The sequence below is a fragment of the Cupressus sempervirens genome, chromosome 7 (genome assembly GCF_028749045.1).
Source record: "Cupressus sempervirens isolate cs-2001-9-10 chromosome 7, ASM2874904v1, whole genome shotgun sequence".
Lineage (NCBI taxonomy): Eukaryota > Viridiplantae > Streptophyta > Pinopsida > Cupressales > Cupressaceae > Cupressus > Cupressus sempervirens.
In genome coordinates, this window is record NC_143124.1 from 676,151,871 (window position 1) to 676,175,591 (window position 23,721).

Below are 23,721 nucleotides of genomic sequence, written 5' to 3' on the forward strand. Positions count from 1 at the left end.
TAACTTAAATCTAACAAAAAATTATTTTTGAAAATTATTCAAATTTACACAATCCAAATTTTCAAAAGAAAACGTCTAAGTAAATCTTACCATTTTATCCTGCCAAGTTTTGCTGTTGAAAATTTTGTCCGGCCTATTGATGAAATTGGTTGTTCTTGGAAAATCAAGTTGAAACCGAGTGAAAAATAAACCTAGCCCTCTATCCTTTGGCCCTGGAGGTGTCCAAGACTAGAAAAAGTTTTCAAGAAATCAAATTAATTTTTTTTTTGGACAACTCAAAAATTTGCCATGGCAATTAACAAAAAGGGGGTCCCCAAAGTTTTGGGGTGATGGTGTGAAAACCTCAGAACAGTAACCAACAAATCAAAGAGCATATTTTTGGTTTTCCAATCCCATAATTCCGCATTCCTGCATCTATTTTGTAAAGAACATAGTGCTTTCCGGCCTCCCTGAATTCTTTTTGCTCTACATGTTTTCCATCTGAGTTTGTTGTGGAAGTCGATTCTAATTTCTAACATAATTGTTCTTATCCACTATCTATAAAGGATTGCCATCGAAAAGGGAAGTGCTTTGCTGCTTCTTGCTTCTTTTCAAAGAGATCATCACTTTGCTTTTGCTAGTCTTCGCTCGCATGCTGACCACATGACAAAAGGTACTAAGCACGTCCCCTTTTCTAGCTAGTGAGTTTGGTAGTGCCATTAGTCCGTTTTGCCATGGTCCCATGGGCAAACTAGGTTTTCTATATGGTTAGAGTAGTTTTTGGCCTATGCGATTTCAATTGTGGGCTAATCGAGATTATTTTAATGGGGTTTTCAGGGACTTGCTATTTTTAGTAAGTTAGTAGACTTATCATTCTTGGCATTCCAAGGAGGGACTATGAGCATCTTGTCAAGAACTTTCCGGTGAGCTAATAGCCATGCATATCTAAGTCCATTTGATCAAAGATTTTAATGTCTGAAGAGTTAACAAATTTATTATAAAGTGGCTTCATAACTTAAGCTAATATTGTTAATGTCACTTTATTATCTAGTGCTCTTTATTTCCTTAAGTCGGGAAAAAGGTCTTTGTTTAAAAAGGAAATAAAGAAACAAAAATGAGAATGCAAAGAGTCACCTGTTTGTTCTTTAAAGGGAAGATGGAGCTCATTTCCAGCATGCTTGGTTTATGACTCAGATTTGAGTTTTTCTCTTGGAGAGTTATTTGGAAAGCTTAAGCTTTCATCTAGTCCGAGGATGGAAACCCTCATGCTGAAAGATAGTGGACGCAACCCCATTGTGTGTGGAGACGTTGGACTAGGTGTCTCACGTGTGCTTGTAGGTTCTTTCCTATATTTCCAATCTGACTATATTTAAGATTGGACTTGATATTTGGTTATTGTATTGCTGATGTATAATGCAATAACATATTTTGAGACATTTTATGAGAATCTACTGATTTATTTTGTTGATTTACATTGCATCTTTCATCTATTTATGTTCTGAAAATTATTTTCAGATAAAATTGGGCAAATATCCATTGGGGATATTACAAGCACCTTCAAGTGTTTCCTCAAACCATCGTTTGTTTTAGCAATTAAAATGAGATCATCCACATATAAAAGTTGCATTATCACATATTTAGCTAGTTGAGCCCCACCATCATGATTATTGTTTAAACATTCTTTTAACTTATCAAAATGTAACCCAAACAAGGTTGGTAAGAGGGGGCATCCTTGTTTGATATCTATATCGCTGCCAAATATCTCTGATATCCCATTCATAGTTCTGATTTTAGTCATGACCTGCTCATATAGTCTATGCGCTGCAGCTCTAAGTTCAATAGGAATTTTCAGTTCTTCCATTCTCATGTAGTTGCTCTTAGGCTGAGTTGACATTTCTCATAGAATTTGTTTTTAAAAATGCAAAGCTAGGGTAGGATCAAATGAATTAGCGGAGGGTAGATGACATTCACATGCTATAATAATGACAATAATGGTGTGTTTTAGTTTGCATTAACTTATTTGAAATCAATTTTCAAACAAGAGCAATTATTAGTTTGGAAAGAGCAAATTAATCTGTATGAAACAACTCTCAAATAGGACTATTAATTGGTTTGGAAAGAAAAAAGAAGACCATTGATATCACACTCAGACTAGTAGGACATAACCCCTCTTGACAATTATCATATTAAATGGTGAATGTCTTGCAAAAATTGGACATTTCATTAGTTGGTGGTAGCAACTTGTCCGTTTAGTTGAAAACATGCGTGTGTTTGATAGTTACTGTGCTTGAAATTTTGGTGATCAATCCACTTCAAGCAAGTGGCCACGTGTCCATATATCAGTGACAGAACTATTCCTTACACTTTTTTGAAGCTATCCCACATTGGCTAGTGGGAACTTTGCTGAGGAAAGCACATGTTGACTTGAAGACATACACAATGCAAGGAGAACTAGACACATCATAATGGTTATTTGGAGGTATTATAGATATGATTAGTATGTGGCTTGATGCGTGGGCATGACATGGAGCTTAGTGTATACAAGTGGCATGTGAAGTATATGACACATGGGGGCATATGCTAAAAGAATGTGGATTGGGTATATATGAGTGGAAATCCTAAATGTTGTTATAGGCGGCGTCCATATTAGGTTCATTACATATCAGCAAGAGAGCATTTAGTGAACTCACTAATACATAAGGTCAATGCAAATTGCAATGCTTCCATGTGTTACTCATTGTGTTTTTACTTTTTAGAGATGTGGAGTCACCATATTGGTAATTAAGGATTGTGTTTGCATATGCAATATGGATGGGGAATAGACAAATAAAGTGTGCATCAATAAAAAACACTATCATTCCTAGAAACAACATAATATACATTGGATTGTGGAAAACTACTATCTTTAAATAAGACAATGACTAGACACCATACTTAAGAAGACAACACGTAAAACAATATCGTATGATGCATCATTAGCCAATACACCATACTTAGGTGCTTGTCCATGTGAAAGAACATTGTAATAGAATTGGTTAATAATGATGGGAAGTATTACAAGGTAATTGGTAAATACTTGCTTATTAATAACAGAGACCGAAAGGTCAATTTATACAAAAGGAAGAGACGATGTTTCCTTAGGAAACGATCGTAAAGAATAGAAACATTCTATTCCAGAGAAAGCAAAAAACGAAAGCAAACTAAAGCTAAAGATATTTACAAGATAACCATTAACTAATAATAGACGTCTTATCTATTATTGTAATACCCTCCCTTAATGGTTAATCTATCTAACACACCAAGTTGTCCTTTGAATTTGACAAACTTATCAGGACCAAGAGGCTTGGTGAGAATGTCTGCAGTCTGATCTGAGGTAGGAACATACTGCAGATCTATAGTCCCGTCTTCAACCAGCTGTCGTATGTAATGACAATGAACATCCACATGCTTGGTTCGTTCATGGAAGACTGGATTCCGTGCTAACTTGATAACGCCTTCGTTATCAACAAACAGAGTAGTCGGTCCTGCTGGTGACATCTGCATATCCCCAAGCATCCGACGAAGCCAGACAGCTTCACATCCTGCCTTAACAGTCCCTCTATATTCAGCCTCTGTAGAAGAGAGAGAAACTGCCTGCTGCTTCTTGCTGGTCCATGTGACTGCACCGGATCCCAAACTGAACACATATCCAGATGTTGAATTTTTATCGTCAATAGAGCCTGCCCAATCTGAATCCGTGAACCCACTGAGTTTAGGATTAGAACTCCGAGAATACAGAAGTCCATAATCAGAAGTGCCTTTCACATAACGAAGCACACGCTTTGCTGCCATCCAATGATCAGCCTTAGGAGCTGTCATAAAGTGTGAAATATAGCTGACTGCGAAGCTGATATCAGGCCTAGTAGCAGATAGGTAGATGAGGCTGCCTACTAGTTGCCTATACGTAGTATCATCAACGAAAGGAGAATCAGACTTGGCTGATAACTTGAGACCTTTCTCCATAGGTGTAGATGCAGGTTTGCAATCCTGCATTCGGAATTTGTCTAACAAGGCTCTAGCATATTTGGACTGAGAGATGAATATACCAGAACACTGTTGCCAAACTTCAACACCTAAGCAATAATGCATGAGCCCAAGGTCAGTCATATCAAAAGACTGGCATAAGTGTTGTTTGATTCCCTGAATCAAAGATGCTGAACTGCCAGTGATGATCAGATCATCCACATAGATAATCAGAAGGATGATGTCACTGTCAGTAGTCTTGATGTACAGATTTGAGTCTGAAGAACTCCTCTTGAACTCTTGATCACTGAGGTACGTATCAATCTTGATGTACCATGCCCGAGGGGCCTGCTTCAAACCATAAAGAGCTTTTACCAATCTGAGAACCTGATGGTCTTTACCAGCAACCTTGAAACCAGGAGGCTGCGTCATGTAGACCTCTTCATGGAGATCACCATTCAGGAAAGCACTCTTTACGTCCATCTGATGGACCTTCCAGCCAAATTGTGCTGCCATAGCTAGGACTAATCTGATGGTGCTCATCTTTGCAGTAGGAGCAAAGGTCTCCTCATAATCAATGCCCTGACGCTGAGAAAAGCCCTTTGCCACTAAACGCGCTTTGTACTTATCCAAAGTACCATCTGATTTGTATTTGATTTTGTAGACCCATTTGCAGCTAATGGGTTTCTTCCCTGGGGGAATATCAGAAAGGACCCAAGTGTTGTTCTTCAGCAGGCTCTGGTGTTCAGATTGCATGGCCTGTTCCCACTCTGGAATTCCTTTAGCCTCAGAATATGTTTGAGGTTCAAACACACTGTGAATGTTGGCCATAAGAGCAAAGTTAACAGAATCTATAGTTTTGCTCTTTTTTCGAGTAGTTCTCCCATCAATGAGCTCATCATCATGAAGATCAGCAAGTGTCTTAGCCCACCACTTAGGCCGGAGAGGAGAATGACCAACAGTAGTACTAGGAGATGCTTGATCAGCAGGATCCTGATCAGAAGAATTTGGATCAAACTCAGGTGAAGCATCTTCAAAACGAGGTGATCTTGCAAGAGAAACCGGAGGTGGCTGTACAGGTATCACTGGCAGGACTGGAGCTGTAGGCGCTACTGGAGCCCTTCCATCAAGTGGACCTAATGGAAGCCGAACTCCCAAATCATGAACCTGCATAGGCTGGTCTGCTGGATCAGGAACAAGAGAAACAGGCATGAATGGTCCTCGCTGCTCATCAAAGACTACATCGCGGCTGTATATGAGACGAGATGTCTCAACATCAATAAGGCGGTAGGCTTTGTGAAGACTGCTATATCCAGCAAGCATCAATTTCTGACTCTTGGCATCCAACTTGGTGCGTGAAGCATCAGGGATCCAAACAAAAGCAAGAGAGCCAAAAACCTTCAGGTGACTGATTCTGGGCTTGCGACCTGACCAGGCCTCTTCCGGAGTTTTACCTTTGACCGCCACTGTGGGTGACCGGTTCAACAGATAAACTGCAGTGTTAACTGCTCCTGCCCAAAAACACTTTGGAACATGTCTGTGTTCGAGCATGGAACGAGCCATCTCGGTGATTGTCCTGTTTCAACGTTCAACTACACTGTTCTGTTGTGGCGTGTGGGGTGTGGTGAACTGGCGTTGGATGCCATGTGTATCCAAGAAGCTGGAGAAAACATTAGAACAAAATTCCCCCCCATTGTCTGATCTAAGAGTAATAATAGATTTCCCAGACTCTTTTTCAACTAAGGGTTTAAACTTCTGAAATACAATAAATGCATCAGATTTCTTTTTAAGGAAATACACCCACATTTTTCTACTGAAATCATCTACAAACAACAGAAAATACTTGTACCCAAGAACAGAAGGAGTGGCCATAGGGCCGCAAATATCAGCATGAACAAGCTGAAGTACTTGAGAAGCTCGCCAAGAATCGCCACTGGGGAAAGGTGTGCGATGTTGCTTCCCAGCCCGACATGCGTCACAAACTCCAAGGTGTTGGGTTTGAATCTCTGGCAAACCAAGAACAAGCTCATACCGAGCAAGTTGTGAGAGATAATGCACATTTAAGTGCCCATATCGCTGATGCCAAAGTGAGCTGATGGAAGATCGCCGAGCAGCCATAGCTAAGTCCTTAGAATCACCAGAATCAGTAAGTCTGAAAAGACCATGATCCTCAAGACCAACTGCAATAGTAGACTTAGTCGCTCGATCAGTGATGGTGCACTGATGTGAACTGAAGGTGACTGCCAAGTGTGGAGAATGTCGCAGCAACTGACTGACCGAGAGTAGATTTAGTTCCATCCCTGGAACGTAGTACACATCAAGGAATATGAGCTTCCTCCCAACAGACTGAATTTGAATGTTGCCTTTACCAACAACCGTGTACTCTTCTCCACCACCAAAGATAACAGAATCTGAATAAGGCTGGTAGTCAGTAAACCAGTCTCTGCGGTGAGTGAAATGTCGAGAGGCACCTGAATCAATGTACCAGGTAGATGACTGTACATGATCTGCAGGTCTTTTAGCCATGAAGGCATAAAAGGCAGATTCCACCTGCTCAGTGTGCTCTGCATTATTCGCTTTGGGTTGCGACCCTGATTGCTTAGACTGGGCAGCTAAGCGTTTCCGACATGCAACCTTCATGTGACCATACTTGTGGCAATAGTTGCATTGAATGTTCTTCTTTTTTGGTACCATTGGATGCTGGAGCAGAAGACTTCTGCTGAGATGGTTGCTGAAACTTGCCCTTATCCTTCTGAAAGGATTTCGCAGCAAAGGCTTGCTCAGTGGAGGTAGAACTGGAGCTGCTACCGAACTGTTGTTTCCACCGATCTTGCTGAAGTAGCAGGGTGCAGAGATCAGTGAACTTTAGATCAACACCAGTAGATGTGATGTTGAGAGTCTCGATAAAATGCTCATAGGAATTTGGTAAACTCCGAAGAGTGATTACCACAATATCCTCTTCCTCCATCTTGCGACCGATGGCAAGTAACTGATCACGGATTTCTTGAATCCGATTCAGGTGTGCCTGGAGCGAGGTGCGCTCATCCATGACAATAGAAAACAGAGTGTTTTTCAGAAAGAAGGCTCTGCTCTTGTCGGAAGTCTCATGAAGACCTTTTAGATGTGTCTAGATTTCGGCCGCTGTCTTGCCGGATGGAATTTGAGAAAGCTGGTCATCAGCTACGAAGAGTTTGAGAAGCATTACTACCTCTCGATTGTTCAGATCCCATGTATCTTGATCAGGACCCGGAGAAGTCGGACGCTGCTTAACACCCAGAACAAGTTGATCGGTGTTTCGATATTCGAAGATTGCGATGATGCGCTGCTTCCAGGTTCCATAATTGCGACCATTGAATTTGAAATTATGCTCGAGCAGAATATTTGTCAGAGATGCCATGGCACGTTTTTCAATGAAAAATTGTGAAAATCTGTGAAGGCACGTTCTTCGAGGCAAAAATACGGAAGACCCAGAAAAATCAGAGAATGACCCAAAAGAGAGCTCGAAAAACCCAAAAGGAATCTGCTATCGTTTTCTGAATCCACTGGCTCGAAAATCGAGGCACAAAAATCGAGGCACCCAGAAAAAACGGACGACAACCCAGTTGAGCTCTCGAAAAACCCACCAAGAATCTCCAAACAAAAATTTTTTTCGACCCCAAAAATTAGGGTTTCGAAAAAAAAAGGCCCTAGCTGAAAAAAGCTTGAAAAAACTTCAGATTTCTTGATGAAAAATGGTCGAATCTGCTTCCCACAGCACGATGACAGACTGAGACGGCTAAGAGCATGAAGATTTGATATAGAAACATGCAGATTTTCACCCCAAAAACGCGAGTCTCCAAAAAATGGCCACGATTTCCATGCGATTTGCAGACCCGTAATTCGGGAATTTCTCCAAGCAGAAAAACCCTAGGTGGGTTTTGGAGAAATTAGCTGAAATAATTTTGGAAAAATTTAAACAAATAATTTCAAGAAGAAATTATAAATTTTTCCGAAAAAATTTAAGTATTTAGCTCTGATACCATATTACAAGGTAATTGGTAAATACTTGCTTATTAATAACAGAGACCGAAAGGTCAATTTATACAAAAGGAAGAGACGATGTTTCCTTAGGAAACGATCGTAAAGAATAGAAACATTCTATTCCAGAGAAAGCAAAAAACGAAAGCAAACTAAAGCTAAAGATATTTACAAGATAACCATTAACTAATAATAGACGTCTTATCTATTATTGTAATAGGAAGGACATAAAATGGTATTTTAGAAGGGCACAACTTAGAGAGACAAGTCATTGAGAGAAAAAAGTCTAGACATTAAGCAAGACAAAAGGAGATGACAAAGCAAAAATGAAGACCTAGGGCACAATGATGCAAAGGGAGAATGAAATTTACAAGTCATGAATGCCAAAAATACATAAGAAGAACCAAAAGCATCTTTTTTGAGAAGCACCAAATAAGGTCAAAGAAGCAAGATTAAAGTGGTAGTGAGGTATTGCTATCTAGAATTTCATTCAATTGTTGCAAAATGATCTAAGTGGCTAAGATAAGTTTTGTTGGAAGAGTGACTTCCTATGCTTCTGCAAGAAAATGTCTCTAGTTATGGTATTATATGGATGAATCCATTATCCATCGCATCATCATTAAAATTTTCATGAGTTCATGCTATGGAAGATCAAACTAAAATCAACAAGTATTTTTTGGTCTCATTGAAATTCAGCCCTAACTTGAAGCCACATGAAGTAGCAAGTCGACATAGTGAAAGGAATTTTGAAGTAGGCGATTAGATTTTGTTGTTGTTGCAACCATATAAGTAAATGCCCTTAAAGCAGCCAAAAAAGAAAAAAGAAAAAAGAAAAAAGGCTATAGGTGTTATTAGAGTTACCTCTAGTAACAAATAAATGTTCAGGTTCTTAATTTTGTGGAAGATTGGACCTTTTTAAGGTTGCAACCATATCAAGCAAATGTTCTTGGAACAATCAAAGAAGAACAAAAAGCTCTAAATGAATTATTCTGGTCCTCACTTAATTGGCAATGTGGCAAACAAACTAGAGATACCTCCAATGATGAAAACACATCTAGTTTTTCCCGTCTCTTGTTTGAAGAAGGTTATTTGACAAGTACAATAGATTATAGGATGCATAGTGCTACTTGAGCTTGATATAGAGGGAAGATTCATCTTGTATCTTGAATTAATTCTGCAAACACATACATGGAAATGTTTGCTTATTGAAGATACTGTGTGGGAAGATGAAGCATTCATGCATAGCATCAATAGTTTGAGGACTCATAGTGTTACTTGAGCTTGATGAAGAGGGAAAATTCATCTCGAGTCCTGAATCAAATCTCCAAGCATCAATAGTTTGAGGTCTCGTAGTGTTACTTGAGCTTGATGAAGAGGGAAGATTCATCTTAAATCCTGGATTAATTCTCCAATCGCTTACAAAGAAATTGTGGCATAAGACATTCATCAAATGGAAAAATCTGCTTATTGAAGATGTTATGTGGGAAGATGAACGCTTTGATGTAGAGCATCAATAGTTTGAGGATATGTGATAACCATGGCTTACACAATCTCATTAAGAGTCATCTACTAGTCCCTAGAATATTTATTATAAGCTCGTCAAGATAGGGATGATGCATATAAATAAGTAGTAAGTAATTGTTTAGCATCATATTCCAAGTCTTGTTCTTATAAGACTTACGAAAGCTTGGCTTCTCAAAATAGCTTATTCTATCATGTATTTGTATCAATTTTCTATTATATTCTTCTCTTGTGCAAAGTAGTGAAACTTGTTTTACTTAAAATTTAAATGTGTTTATGCTTTCTCTTATGGGTGTTATTGATTAGAGTTACTTTAAAGGATGTTTCTACTTCTAAATGTGTTTCTTTCTCCTTTCCAAGGAAGTCTCGGTGCTTCACCTTGAGCATCACCTAGATCCAATGAGTGCTAAGTGTTCCATCCATTCTCATGAGGGATGGGTTCATGTGAACCACTACTCATGAAACATGGGTCAATGAGTTTGACTCCAAAAACTACATAGTTGAATCCTGATAGCAATATCATAATAATGATATTCCATGTAGACTGATCTTGCTTTTGCAATTTGAATACATTTGAAGATTAAGTATTTGGGAAATCCTTTTCAAACCTTAAATAGGCTATCATCAAGTATGATTATGTGTTATAGACTATGCTGATCAATAGCATGATTGTCAAGGGGGTATTATTTATGAAACTATGTAATGTCCCTTCCTTGCAGTAATCTAAATTCTATATGGTAATGTTGGGCACGCTTCTCAAATAATTATTTGTAGTAATAAAAGTGAAATTAAAATGAAGTTTAGTTTTAATAAAGTCAAAATACTTGAGAATAGTTATGTCTATTAAATACATAATGCATATAAGGAAGATCGATCACAAGGAGACATCATTTTGGTGAAAATGTTTTATATTATTATTTGCCCCTGCGGAATATGCATCAAGTTTCTAATAGTTCGAGGGATGATCTCGTGATGCATTGGCAAATGCGAAGCCCTGTTTAGTGGGCAAACCTTGTTCGAGTGGTTCGAGTCTCAACTTTTTGCTCGTGTTGGATGGTATGCAGCCAATAGATTCATCACTCACATGGTTAGACATACCCTAACCCATTGGCCCTGTCAGTATGGTGATGACCGAAGAAAGACACATCGTAGATATTTTGTGCTATTAAAGGATATGAGGATTGCACATGGAGAAGGAGAGCACGAGGGGTAGTCAATTTGGGCATTGTCATTTCTCACTGCCTACAGATCGACATTTGAGAGCATAACACGTATTACGAGGAAGACAAGGCATAAAATGACAAGGTGTACGTTGTCGATGGACGGTGATACCAAAGCTTTCTCAAATAAAAAGTTTATCCCTTTGTTTGGAGGCCAAGGATAGTTGGTTGGTGCCTTGAGGCAAAGATAAATGAGATATGTAGAGGATTCCTTGGCACTCTTTACAGGGATGGGGCCCTCCTATGTAGCCTTACTGGTTCATAGTTCTAGTCAAAATTGCTAACTGAAAAAAAGGATTCTAATAGCTTGTGGAAGAAATCCCTCGAGGCCCAAAGTTATTAACGAAACCCCTTAATTCATGTAGTTGAGTTAGTGGAGGAAAGCTTGTAATTTAGGTAGGTTTTGGAGGTATTTTCATTAGTATATTATTGAAGATAAATCACTGCAGATCGAAGGAAGATTATATAAGAATAAGACGACAAGTTCTATATTTTCAAAAATACATTCTAAGCTTTAAATATAAATTATTTAATACATTATTAAGCTGCAATTGCTAAGTTAAATTCATTCTTATAACAAATTTTGCAACTATTACTAAGTGAGGGTTTGTTATCTTAAATAAATTATAGTTAATATAGAAAAGGCACATTACATAGTAATAGAGTAATGGTCTTTCTAGCCTCTTTAGTTTATGTAAAAGAAATGATCGGAAGCAGCATTGCAAGAGGCTAACAAACAAATTAGAGGCCAAGGAAAGAGTAAGATGCTAATTGTGAAGAACAAGGTATTGGGTGGCAATTTTGTAAGTCAATGTGATCGCAACTTGCAAAATTGTGGTTTTTATGCAATTGACAATTTTTAAGGATCAATTGCAAAATATTAGTTCCAACCACAACATGTGAGACAAAGTCTCTCCTACTTCTCAAGGAAGGCTCCCTCGCTTATTGCTACTGAAAAACAAAACACTTAAACTACTTATTTACACTAAGCTTAATCAGGGCGGGACATTCATCTTATTATCTTATTTCATGGTAGATGTTACTATTGTTGGGAGGTTGGTGCTTCCATCCCCTCTAGGTGAAGGTATTGTTCAACATAGATTGATGGATTTGTGACGTGCTTAACTGCCTCTCGTAGATCCTTGTCTTTGGCTGTTGTGACGTTCATTGACAGCTTGAGCTTTTGGTGTAATGACACCGGTGATTCCAACAAGTGGTATCAGAGCGTTGGGTTACGGGTTCAAATCCCTCGGATCATGCTGCGGGGGAGATTGTTGGGAGGTTGGCGCTTCTGTCCCCTTTATGTGAATGTGCTGTTCAGCGTAGATCGATGGATTTGTGACATGTGCTTAACTGCCTCCCATAGATCCTTGTCTTTGGCTGTTGTGACGTTCATTGATAGTTCGAGCTTTTGGTGTAATGACAATGGTGATTCCAACAACTATTGCAGTACAATGTTAAAGAAATAGTGTATTTCACTTACAGAGCATCTGTAGAGCAATAATTTTGATAAGAAGATTAGACATAAGAGTAACCTTTAGCATGCTAGCATCTTATGTAATCAAGAAACTCATGAAAGCTCAAAGTTTTTCCATGGCTCCTTATGATATTTTGAAATCAAGGACGAAGTGTATGTGCAACTCTAAGTCTCCAACATGTGTTTCCCCTTGTATACACAAATTGTGAAAATAAAAGCAACATAAAGTCTGCGAATTACCTCCTTATATGTGTGTAATACAATAGCTTTTGGTTTGATAAGCAATTCAAAGTTTGCAAGATCAATTTTGCGAACAAACTATAACTTCAAAGTTTCAAACATAATATGCAGCTCAAAGTCAGCAAGATTGATTTCAAATCCGTCTTGCACAAAGCATAAAACTCAAGTCAATTCAAGAAAATGTCATCACATCACAATTTGGATTGGCACAAAGTCTCAAAACAACCTACTTTTATTGAAAGCAATCTAATCTACATACAAGCTCAAAGTCTTAGAATGCATGTACAAATTGACAAAGTTTTCTTGCAATGTAAGAGGTGAATTAATTGTTTCATATAGTGCAAAATATTAATATAGTTAGCTAGTCTATCGATTGCTACAAAGAGATTATTTAATTTTTTTGGTGAATTTATAGTCACAGGTGGTCCATGGCCCACATGCCAAGTGTACATTGTACAATGTACTTGTAGTCTGCCAATTCATTAAGATTCAATTAATAGTGTGTCCTTTTCTATTGCCAACTTGGTCGTCATCACTTTTCATGTTATCATTTTTATGGTGAAAGGAATTGATCTAAGACCATCGATGTAAGATAAGTCAATGGCCTCAACTCTACTTCGGGCCTAATTTTAAACGTTATAACATAAAGTCTAATTCTTCCCAAAATTAGGACACATGTCCCAAAGCCCAAAATATAAGATATTTGGCTCAGCGAGGGTAGTTGGAGACACGTGTCGGTCAAATAGTAGGCGCTGCTCAATCCAAGGGAAAATATTATTTTATTATAAGGGTGAAATAACATTGTCCAATAAGAAAACATTAGGGAAAGGCTAGTGAAAATTTTAAAATAACTGTGTCCTAAATGTAGATTACATTTGCAATTGGACCAGGATTTGGGACCAATTATGTGTAAACAAATGAGCGATTAGCTTGGTATTGGACCCAGATTATTTAATATCTCGGCGATGTGGTTTACCCCATATGTAGTTTTTATTCACCAAATGACGATTTCCCAAAGAGACGGAATCACTAATTGGCAAAGATTCGCCACTAAAAAAATCGTTGGCAACAAAAATTGATTAAATTTTTTTGCCAGATAAATGCTTTCATGAGTCAATAAGAGATTCTTGGCAAATGTCCATGATGGAGGATGAAAAGCAAGGGAATAGCAACAAGAAAAACTCATTCAAATTTGTAAATGCTTGAGATTGCAATGGAGATGTAATGCAATCCAAAATCGACACCGATGGGAGGAAAAATGTGGTTTTTGGCAATGAATACAAGCTGCAGAATAATGACTCTGCCTTTGAATAGGCTTCTAAACCTATATGACAAGTTTGAGTTATGTATTTGTATCAAAAACTCACACTTGTGCCCTAGGACATGCTTTCAAACTCATGCAACAAGCTTAGGAAGGGCTGTTTTCGCATTTGAATGCCTAAGATGTGCTTTGGAGTTAATGTTGCAGGCTATGTATGAACCGTTTTCTCTCAATAATGCCCTACACGGGCTTTGTAAACTCAGATGCAAGCCTCAAATGCCCTAGATGAGCTTTAGAATTCCAAATGCAAGCTTAAAATCCATAGACAAGCTTTGGAAACTTGGATGCAAGTGTTGATTGCCCTGTACAGGTACTTTAGACATTTCAAGTTAAAATGATGCACATTAACATATTCACAGGCTTTTAAAAGCTTGTTACACATACAAGAGAAAAACAAAGTATCAAATACCCTACAACAATCCAGATCTATAGTACTAAAGGAGCAAAGAGGTTTTTTAGAACAAAAACATTCATCAAAAGCAAGGAAACTTCATAGGAATCAATCAAATTTAACAAAGTGCATAAGAAAACTGAAGGCAAGGGCCCAAACCAACAAGATGGTTCTTTGAACATTGCAAATCCTTTTGCTATTATGTGTGATCATAGATATAATATTAATATAGACATACAAGAATGAAAAAAGAAAATGTGTTATCGAAACCAAGTTCTTGACTCCTAATTTCCTAGTAGAAGACACCCAATTGTGTACAGTTGATACCACAAACTTTTCATAAAGGAATTAATAGGAATATTCAAAGATTACAAAAAATATGAATATCTTTTGAGTTTTGCATTGGACTGCAAATAATCAAATGGTAAATACTTGTGGTCTTGTTGACTAGCAGTGACCATTTCTTGCACTGACTCCTATTTCCTGTTAAAGTTATGCCCAAAATTAAAGATAAACAACAATATACAAAATGAAGAACAATAAGATACAACAATTATCCTAGGAAAACCCTCCAACTTGAGGGAAAAAATCCAACCACACAAAATATATCTCTTTTATTGAATAATAGAGGTCCAATACAATGCTTTCGGCTGAGCACACACTCATCACAGAATACAACTATATATATCTTGAATTGAGAGTCTTTTCATATCATAAGCGAAAATCTCTTCATCTTCCAAATGCAAGTCACTTCATTTTTCCCAACGCATGTCTCTTTATATAATAAGCTGTCAGATATTTAGGGTGAGATACCCAACACACCTTGGATGCTTCATTGTGCTCACTTGGTTATAATAATGATACAATGAATATCACAGAAATATCACCATATATCTTTTCTCTAGCCACTGATGCATTACAAAGGCATTATCTCAATTTCAACAAAAGCCAAAATGAAGACCTTGAATAAATCATATGGTAATATTAGAGGTAAAGATATCTAATGCAGATATAATCTATATAATCTTCAACACCCCCTCTAAGCAAGAGATAGATCTCTAGTATGGCAGACAAACATAGTTGCAGCAAAAAAATGTCAATAACAAATCCTCATCACGTATTTTCTCAATAAAACATTGTTATCTGAACATAACACTAGTCATCATAGCTACTTCTAGAGGGTGAACCATAAAAGCATAAGATTAAAGTCTTGAAGTTGCACACATGACTTCCATGCTTCGCAGAGGGTGGAGCAAGGGCTTTCACCTTAGACTTCTCCTAGAGAAGATTACGTTTCCACCATGCCTACTCACAGAGGGCAGGTCCACCATATCTACTCGCAGAGGGTGGAATGAGGGCATTCACCTCAAACTTCTCCTAGAGAAGAATGCACTTGCATTATGACTACTTGTAGAGGGTGGATCCATACCTACTTGTATAGGGTAGAACAAGAGATTTCACCTCAAACTTTTCTTGCAGAGAACTCAATAACAAGGGAGTTCACTTCAAACTTCTCTCTCACAAAGAACTCATCAACATGTATAAGAATGATTGAATTCTCTCTCAACAAAGACCCTTTCATTAGGGGCAGCATTCTCATTGCTTTGATTATCATAATAAGAGTGCTGATTTCAAGTTGACCAAGTAGGGAGCTTTAGCAGTCACATTGCCACACAAGCTTGCGAAGAATTAAGCATTCTTGCTCTGTCACGCAAGCTCCCTCTCAAATCTGATTTCTGCAGCTGAACAGTCTCCTTGATTGTCATTTCTTTGTCTAAAGATGATATGAATAGGTTTTTATTTTTAATGAAGTTGGGTAACCAATTAAGCCCCATGATAGAAAGCAGTGTCCTCATGTTAATTTCTATAGTCTTAATGACTTTGCATGTAATATCTCATCATCTTGTTGCTTCTTGATCCATCCTGCAACCAAGAGAGATTAATAGTAATTCATTGAATGAAGAGAAATATAGAGATCAATGCTAAAAACTTATACTATTCCCAATGATATAACAAAAATTCATGATCAACATTCAAAGATATAAGCATAGAATACTCATCGCTTTGTAGTCTAATCTTTCTTGAGAAGGGTCTCGACACACACAAATATGGATCAATACACAATAATCTTTTATAATAATATTGAGCAATAAACACAGATCAGCATTCATATGATGATCATAGCAACTTGCTAAACTGAATGCGTCCATGAAATACAAAGCAAGTTGGAGAAGAATTTCTTTCAATCTGAATTCCCATCTTTTCCATCGTTGTGGTTTAAGACAGACACATACCTCTGATTTCCCTTTTCACACTCTTTGACACTTGAATTAAATTATCATACTATGATCATATAACAAACACAGAGATGTTTTGTGACAATATGCTGATACACACACAATACAATATAGAAAGGATCTCAAAGCACTACTCACACACACAACACAAAAATACTTATCTGCAACCATTATTATAATACTGTTAAAATCTTTCAGAAAATACTTATTGGAGATGAACCAAGAGCTCATAAGATAACATAGAATATCATTCTCATTAATACATGTACCACTGAAGACGCTGCATACTTGCTACAGTTTAATGCTTCCCACTTAACTTAGATAACTATTATGACTCAGAAATATGGATGAATACGATTGCACACAGGATGACACCACAGACCAAACTGTCTCAGCATTATCTGCTAAACAAGCCTGCAAACAATAGAATAATATCGGCACCATTAAAGTCTTTGTTGTTAGCATTAAACTTAAGTAGAAATGAAGAGGGAATGAATGACCAACCAACAACCGTTTCTTTTGAGCATTTTTGGCTCATGGAAGAAATAACCCGACACAAGTAAGGAATAACACAACAATATAAACGACAAGAACACTGCCAGCAAGGATGATGCCAAGTAATCATGACGACTTGAGCTTAAAGAAGTCTGAGTCCATGTCACCAAAAAAACCAAGTATGCAAGAGAGAGAAAGTGCGAATGGAGATCACATAAGAAATGACTCTCAGCTTACGAAAACATAATATAGCTGCAGGAGAAGATAAACCACTGCTACAAAACAGAGATGCTACTGCAGCCTGATAATTGACAAGATGTGAAGGAAGGAGCCTCCTCATTGCATGAACAAAGAGAGAAGATAAACACATAAGAAATGACTCAGCTTACGAAAACATAATACAACTGCAGGAGAAGATAAACCACTGCAACAAAATAGAGACGCTACTGCAGTCTGACAATTGGCAAGATAGAAAGGAAGGAGCCTCCTCATCACATGAACAAAGAGAGAAGATACACAGAGAGAGATGAAGGAGAAGAGCCAAAACTAAGATAATCCTCAAGTGAGTATAAGGCGCATGATGAGGAGGTACAAATTAAACCATCAAAGATGCTCAGATAAAAAACAGGAACCAAAAAGAATCACCAATGAATGTGAACCAGGCATCCTCAGAGATAAATGATTTCTAACGCTGCTGAATAATTCAACACATACAGATTGCCTACAAAATACTTACGCAATCTGCAACAGATACACAAACTAGTGAACAAGAGAAACTCCCTTGTTTGCTATTATCTAACCTGCTCTGATACCATGTTAAATTTATGCCCAAAAATAAACAATTATAGACAAAATAAAATACAATAAGACACAACAATTTATTCCGGGAAAACCCTCCAACTCGAAACCCAACCACACCAAAAAAAAACCTTTGTTATTAAATAATAGAGGTCAGATTACATGCTTTTAATTGAACACACACTCATCACACAAAGCAATCATACATATCTTGAATTGAGAGACTCTTCATATCATCACTAAAAGTCTCTTCATCTTCCAATTGCAAGTCTCTTCATATAATAAAATGTCAAATATTTACGGTGAGACACCTAGCACACCTTGGATGCATGTTGTGCTCACTTGGTTATAAGAAAGATAAAAATGAATATGATGGAAATATAAATCATAAATCCTTCTCTAGCTGCTGACAGAATACAAAGGTATTATCTCAATTTCAACATAAGCCAAAATGAAGGCATATTGAATAAAATTTAAATCACATGGCAATGTCAAAGCTAAAGATCTCTGTCACAGCTATAATCTTCAACACTTTCCCTTTTGTGGCATGTATATTTTGTAGCTTCCTAGTGCAGCTTCCTAGTGCGCTTAACCTTTAAGTTAACTTTCTTTTTTTTAATTTGTGTCAAGGATGACACATATTGCATGGGAGATGGTGGGATTTTTTGGGAGACTGAGTGAAAGTCTCTTGGGACTAGAGACTTCTTAGGCAAGGTCTTAGGCATATAAGATGCATCTAGGTCTCCGAGATGCATCTCCTAGCAACACAACCAAGAACAAATTCCACCCCAAGAGTGCATAAATGGAGCAACATGACAAATCCTTTTAAAAAGATACCCCTCAATTGATAGCATTGCCTCCAAAATATATGCAAGAGTCAAGAATCTAAGAACGAGCTTTGGAGGAAGAAGTTATGCTTTTCTTGTGGAGAGCCATGGGAGCCAGGGTATATAGGTGCTTGGGGAAGGGGCAAATACACTGTAGAGAGGCTCATCTTGAGGTGAACTCAATGACCAAAATATTAAGTCTAAAGCTATAATTATTTAAATAGACTACAGAAGCAATGAAGAAGAGATGATCGTAGAAGGCACTCTTGGTACTTTTTACATTACCAGAGCACCATGCGTTGAGAGTTAAAGGAGTTTTATAGCCACAAGGTTGACAACTTTGATTGATAGTGCGACTATTGATGATTTTGTAGATGTAGATTTGGTTTTTGGGAAAGGTTTGGCTATGAAATAGTTTGATGTATTTATTGTTGTGCTTGCCAATGACCATATTATTCTTTGTAGGAGGCCCAATTTTTTTTGGAGAGGTATTTGTTAAGTTTTCTAAAACCAGAATAGCAACAAGTAAATATAAGGTAAATCAAAACAAGTAAACTCCCGAGACATAGAGATTTAACGTGGGAACACCCTCCTACTCAGGAGAGAGACCCGACCACACCTGGAAAATAGTTCCTTTATTTAGATCTCAACTCAATCCAATAATCTCTTGTTTGAGATTGATGACTTCAACCGTGGATCAATTAAATGAATAAAATCACAATAATCCCCTAGAGATATCTAACACAAAAGATAATCACATAAGCCTTTTAAAGCTACATTGTTAAACAATTTTATACTCTCCTTCTAGGAGGTACCTTGTAAGAGGATTTACAGTATGCTTGTAACTGAAGCATGCCGGGTCAAGAGCTTACAACTGATTACAATGGTAAGAAAGAAATCAAAAGATTGATGTAAATAAGGGGAATCAAAAGATTGATCTAAATAAGGGGCACATCTTGCCTTGTAGATCTCCAGTGTATACCTTGAAGATGGCTTGATCTTCACTCGTAGTGTTGGCTTCCTTTGTGATATCTGCTGTATCACCTTTTTTCTTCTCTACTCTGCCCTATTTGCAGTGACCAGTCTGCAGTAGCTCGTCTATTCTACTATCTTCTCAATTCTGCTCAGTTCTTCTGATCTGCACTCAACAATCCTTCGCCACATATGTCTTCAATAATGAGGTTTCCAAGCTATACATGTTAACAATCTTGTGGATGCAAAAACTTTTAAACATCCGCCCAAAGTTGATGCATTCAAATTTTGAATTGCATGTCTTGACTTGTTAATGGAAAACCTTTGACACCTACTCGTAGGGTCTAGACTGGTAGCTCTGCCAGTCCTACATACAGCCTCTGTCCTTTCTTCTTTCCGCCGCTCCAACTTAACTTCAGTCACATCACAGTGCAGTGTGTGTCCCACTGTTGTGTTACATTGATGGTGACTTGCCATGCTGACTATGACTTAACACATTGCCTTTGTTTGTGCGCTGCCTTGTCCTCAGCTTCTCAGTTAATCTGACTGGTGTAGATGTCTACCGGTGGTCATGAGACAGTAAGCACATTACTTCTCTTTTCATCGGTTACCAATTAATGACAACTCCTCGGTGTGCTGTGCTAAGTGTTAGCATCATCAGTTTCCTTTCTTCATGCCATTGAGACTTGTAAGTCCAAAAGGAAGAGATGGTGCTTTAAGGCATTTTGAATGGAGCCCAAAGCTTGACTGAAATGTAAAGAATTGAGATGCATGTTCGGATCATAGTTCACAGACTTGAACTTGGAGAGTACACAAGGCCGAAATTTTCAACTGGTGAATGCTTGGACAAAAACATGGCAAAAACTCTACAACTTAGAAAGTAGTAAACTATAAATCTTGAAGAAACATTTTGTTGTTGTAAAATTCAATTATAGAATGTATTAAATTAAAAATTGACATTTTGAAAGAGAAAATATGCGAGGTTTAATATTAAAGACCACTGAAATACACATTTTAGCGAGCATTTTAACTGCGAAGATCCATAAGACTGTGGGTCATTGAGAATGCTGTTGCCCATCTCAGTACTACTGTCACCTATTCTTAAGTCTCCCCACCCGTTGGAGACAACCAAAGAAAGGAAATTGAAGAATCATTTTCCACCCTTTTCTGGGAATGATGCAAGAAGGTTTCTGGCGAACGTTTTTTTTCCCCATTTTTCCTACCAAAGAAAAGAAAAAAGACAGCTATGGCAAAATACTTGTTTTGACTGTATTATCTTCAAGCTGTTTAATACCTGTCGATACAAAGAGGACTTTTTGGTTTGATAAGTTGAGTGAGGTGATATGAAAAGAGCATTGAGTGTGCACATACTCAATGTCAGCGTTGAAATTTGGGGTAATATATGACTGCTGTAAACACCTATCTGCACTGATACAGTTTTTGAAAAATTATTTATCAGAGGGAGGGTCATGGGGTCTCATGATCAACAAATGTAATGATAAACTTCATACCAAAGATTTGGAAGAGGCTTTTGCTCATGATGTCGAAGCTTACACATATGATGATAAGGTCATTAAAGAAGAAAGGATGATGTAGTAACCAGGATTAGTGACTTTTACTATTGAAGATTGTTCTAGTGCACAGGAACCTTGTTTACGTTGTCTTGGTTTGAAGTGGATAAAGGTTTCTGGAGTTGTGATTGTTGTAATATGGTAATGTTGGGTAGTGGCAGTCCTAAAATAAATAAAACCTACTAAAAACACAGTGCTCAAGTTAAAGGATGCCTGCTATTTGCTTAATAATTAGTAATATTTAAATTGAAATTAAAATAAGTTTAGATTTAATAAGAGTCATTGTGGTGATGATATTTTATATTATTATTTTCCCTTGTGGGATATGAATCATGCTTCTAACAGCCTAAAGTCGAAATCCCTCAAGTCCTGAAATCAAAGACAAAACCCCTCTAGGTGCAAAATCAAAGACGAAACCCCTTCAGCCACAAATTAAAGGCGGAACCCCTTAATCCCTATAACTGAGTTAGTGGAGGAAAATCCTAGCTTATGCAGATTCTGGAGATATTTTCATTAGTATTCTGTTGAAGATAATTGGTTCTATTGTACTCTTTGCAGTTTGATTGTTGTTTTGGTGCATCGTGCAGTGCATTATCCCTTTCTGCTTATTTTATGATTTTACTATTTAGATCTGAACAAGATCTGTTTATTTTTATCTATAAATAATGAATTTCTAATTCATGTTTTTGTGTTAGCTGTTTTAAATCAAATATTTTAATTTATTTAGTCATTGTTTTTGTTTGACCTGTTTTTTTAATATTAAAAGTCCAGTTATGAGTTGATTCTGACTGTATTAACCTTTGTTGTCCAAGTCATGTTATTTTATGTATGAGATTCACAACCCTGAATTTGAAATATTACTGTAAATAGTTTGTAATTATCTATTCTGAAATACAAAATATGATGTTAGTCTTAGGAGGAAATGAGGGCATATGGAGATGAAAAGGATATTTGCTTACCTTTCAAAAAGCCTTCAGAATTCTATTGTCAGATATTCAAGGCAATAAAAGACTTGCTAATAAGAATTTAGAAACAATATTTTCTCTGTTATTTATTGAGCAACAAAAGGGTTCCAAGCAAAGTATGTACTTCAAACATACTGGAATTATTTGTATTGAATGTTTTCCAGGTCCTCGACCTGACACATTTTGTTGGCAGAACTTGTTACCGTGTCATTTCGAATTATGCTGTCTACTGTATCAGAATTTTTTAAAGGAGTCTTTTTGCAGGTTGCAGAGCTTGTGATGAATGCAGTTCCTCTTGCATTGGCACCAGAAGATGATCACAGAAGACAGGAATTGGAAAGGCTCTGGAAAGAAAAGGAAGAAATTGATAGGATTGCACACAGGCATGTTCGCATTGTTTTGTGGACAGGTTTATGTTGTCTATCCATGCAGACCGCATTGTTCTTTCGTCTGACATTTTGGGAGCTTTCCTGGGATGTCATGGAACCCATAGCTTTTTTTGTCACAACTGGTGGATTACTTCTAGGCTATATGTATTTTCTCATGACATCAAGAGATCCAAGTTATCAAGATGTGATGACGAGGCTTTTTCTTTCCAAGCAGAGGAAGCTTTACAAGAAGAGAAAGTTTGACGTGGGTAGGTTTTTGGAATTGCAGAAACACTGTAATTGTCCTTTGGATCACAAACATAGTAAGAGAGCAGTTTTTGGTAACTAATTTTATTTTACGAGGACTTGTGCATCCTTGCCTGGGAAGCTGTGCTTGCTTCAGCTATTCAGTGGGTATTTCATTGTCACAAAGGAGCTAAGCAAGACTAACATAACATAGTACACATTGCGGGCACCGATTGCTTCAATGATATTGACCTTTCCTTTACGTATTGTCTCTTCAAGACTTTCAATTGAATTTTCTAATATTGGGAGTCAAGGGATTCCAAATTTGGAAGATCTGAAATCAGAAATTCAGTTTAGGCAATAAGGCTCATTTACCTCCTATTGTAATGCAAAAGCTTCTTCAAATTGTATCTCGACAACAATTTCAACCATTTATAGAATGATTTGAAAACTTTTTTCTCGCAAAGCTTTGTTTCGTTCTTACCAACTGTTTTGCAATAGGCGGCTATGAGGAGAACTGATGTAGAACATTTTAATTAGTGTGACGAAAGATTCTGGTTAGGTCTGGCACTGGCCTGCAATTGTCAAATGGTGAAACCAAGATTCTCCTCGATCCGGAAGAGCTGTAATATTTCGGATAAATGTGTCAACTTTTCATCCTGACGCACTTTGTAACAAAATTATTAAGTCATATACCTGAAGTCTTCTTGGCAAGGACTTCAACATTGAATTTTCTGCAAGGAGTTCCGTAATCGGGTTTGTGCAATAGTTTTATTGATATGTTTTTAAATCTAGAAAAGTCAACTAAGATACATCTCTATATTGAAAATTAAGAAGGTAAGATTAGCATGACGCAAAATAACAATTAATGAAATAAAACCTCCGTTTTGACAGGTTTGTCCTCACGATATGTCTGCGATTGATTGATTATGCAAATGGGTAAAAGGAAATGGAAATACTTATCACATCAGTTACTCTTAAATGTCACTTTATAGTCTTGTGTATGCTTCAGAC

General features: G+C 37.4%; 1 protein-coding gene across 1 annotated transcript in view; it reads left to right on the top strand.

The window, feature by feature from the left end:
* Positions 1-23,447, top strand: part of LOC149548467 (calcium uniporter protein 1, mitochondrial-like) — a 48,032-nt gene extending 24,585 nt beyond the window's left edge. The window contains exon 2 of the mRNA XM_089792529.1: positions 22,358-23,447. Coding sequence (XP_089648655.1) covers positions 22,358-22,810 — 453 coding nt within the window. The 3' untranslated portion in view covers positions 22,811-23,447. The remainder of the gene's footprint in view (positions 1-22,357) is intronic.
* The last annotated feature ends 274 nt before the right edge of the window (positions 23,448-23,721 follow it).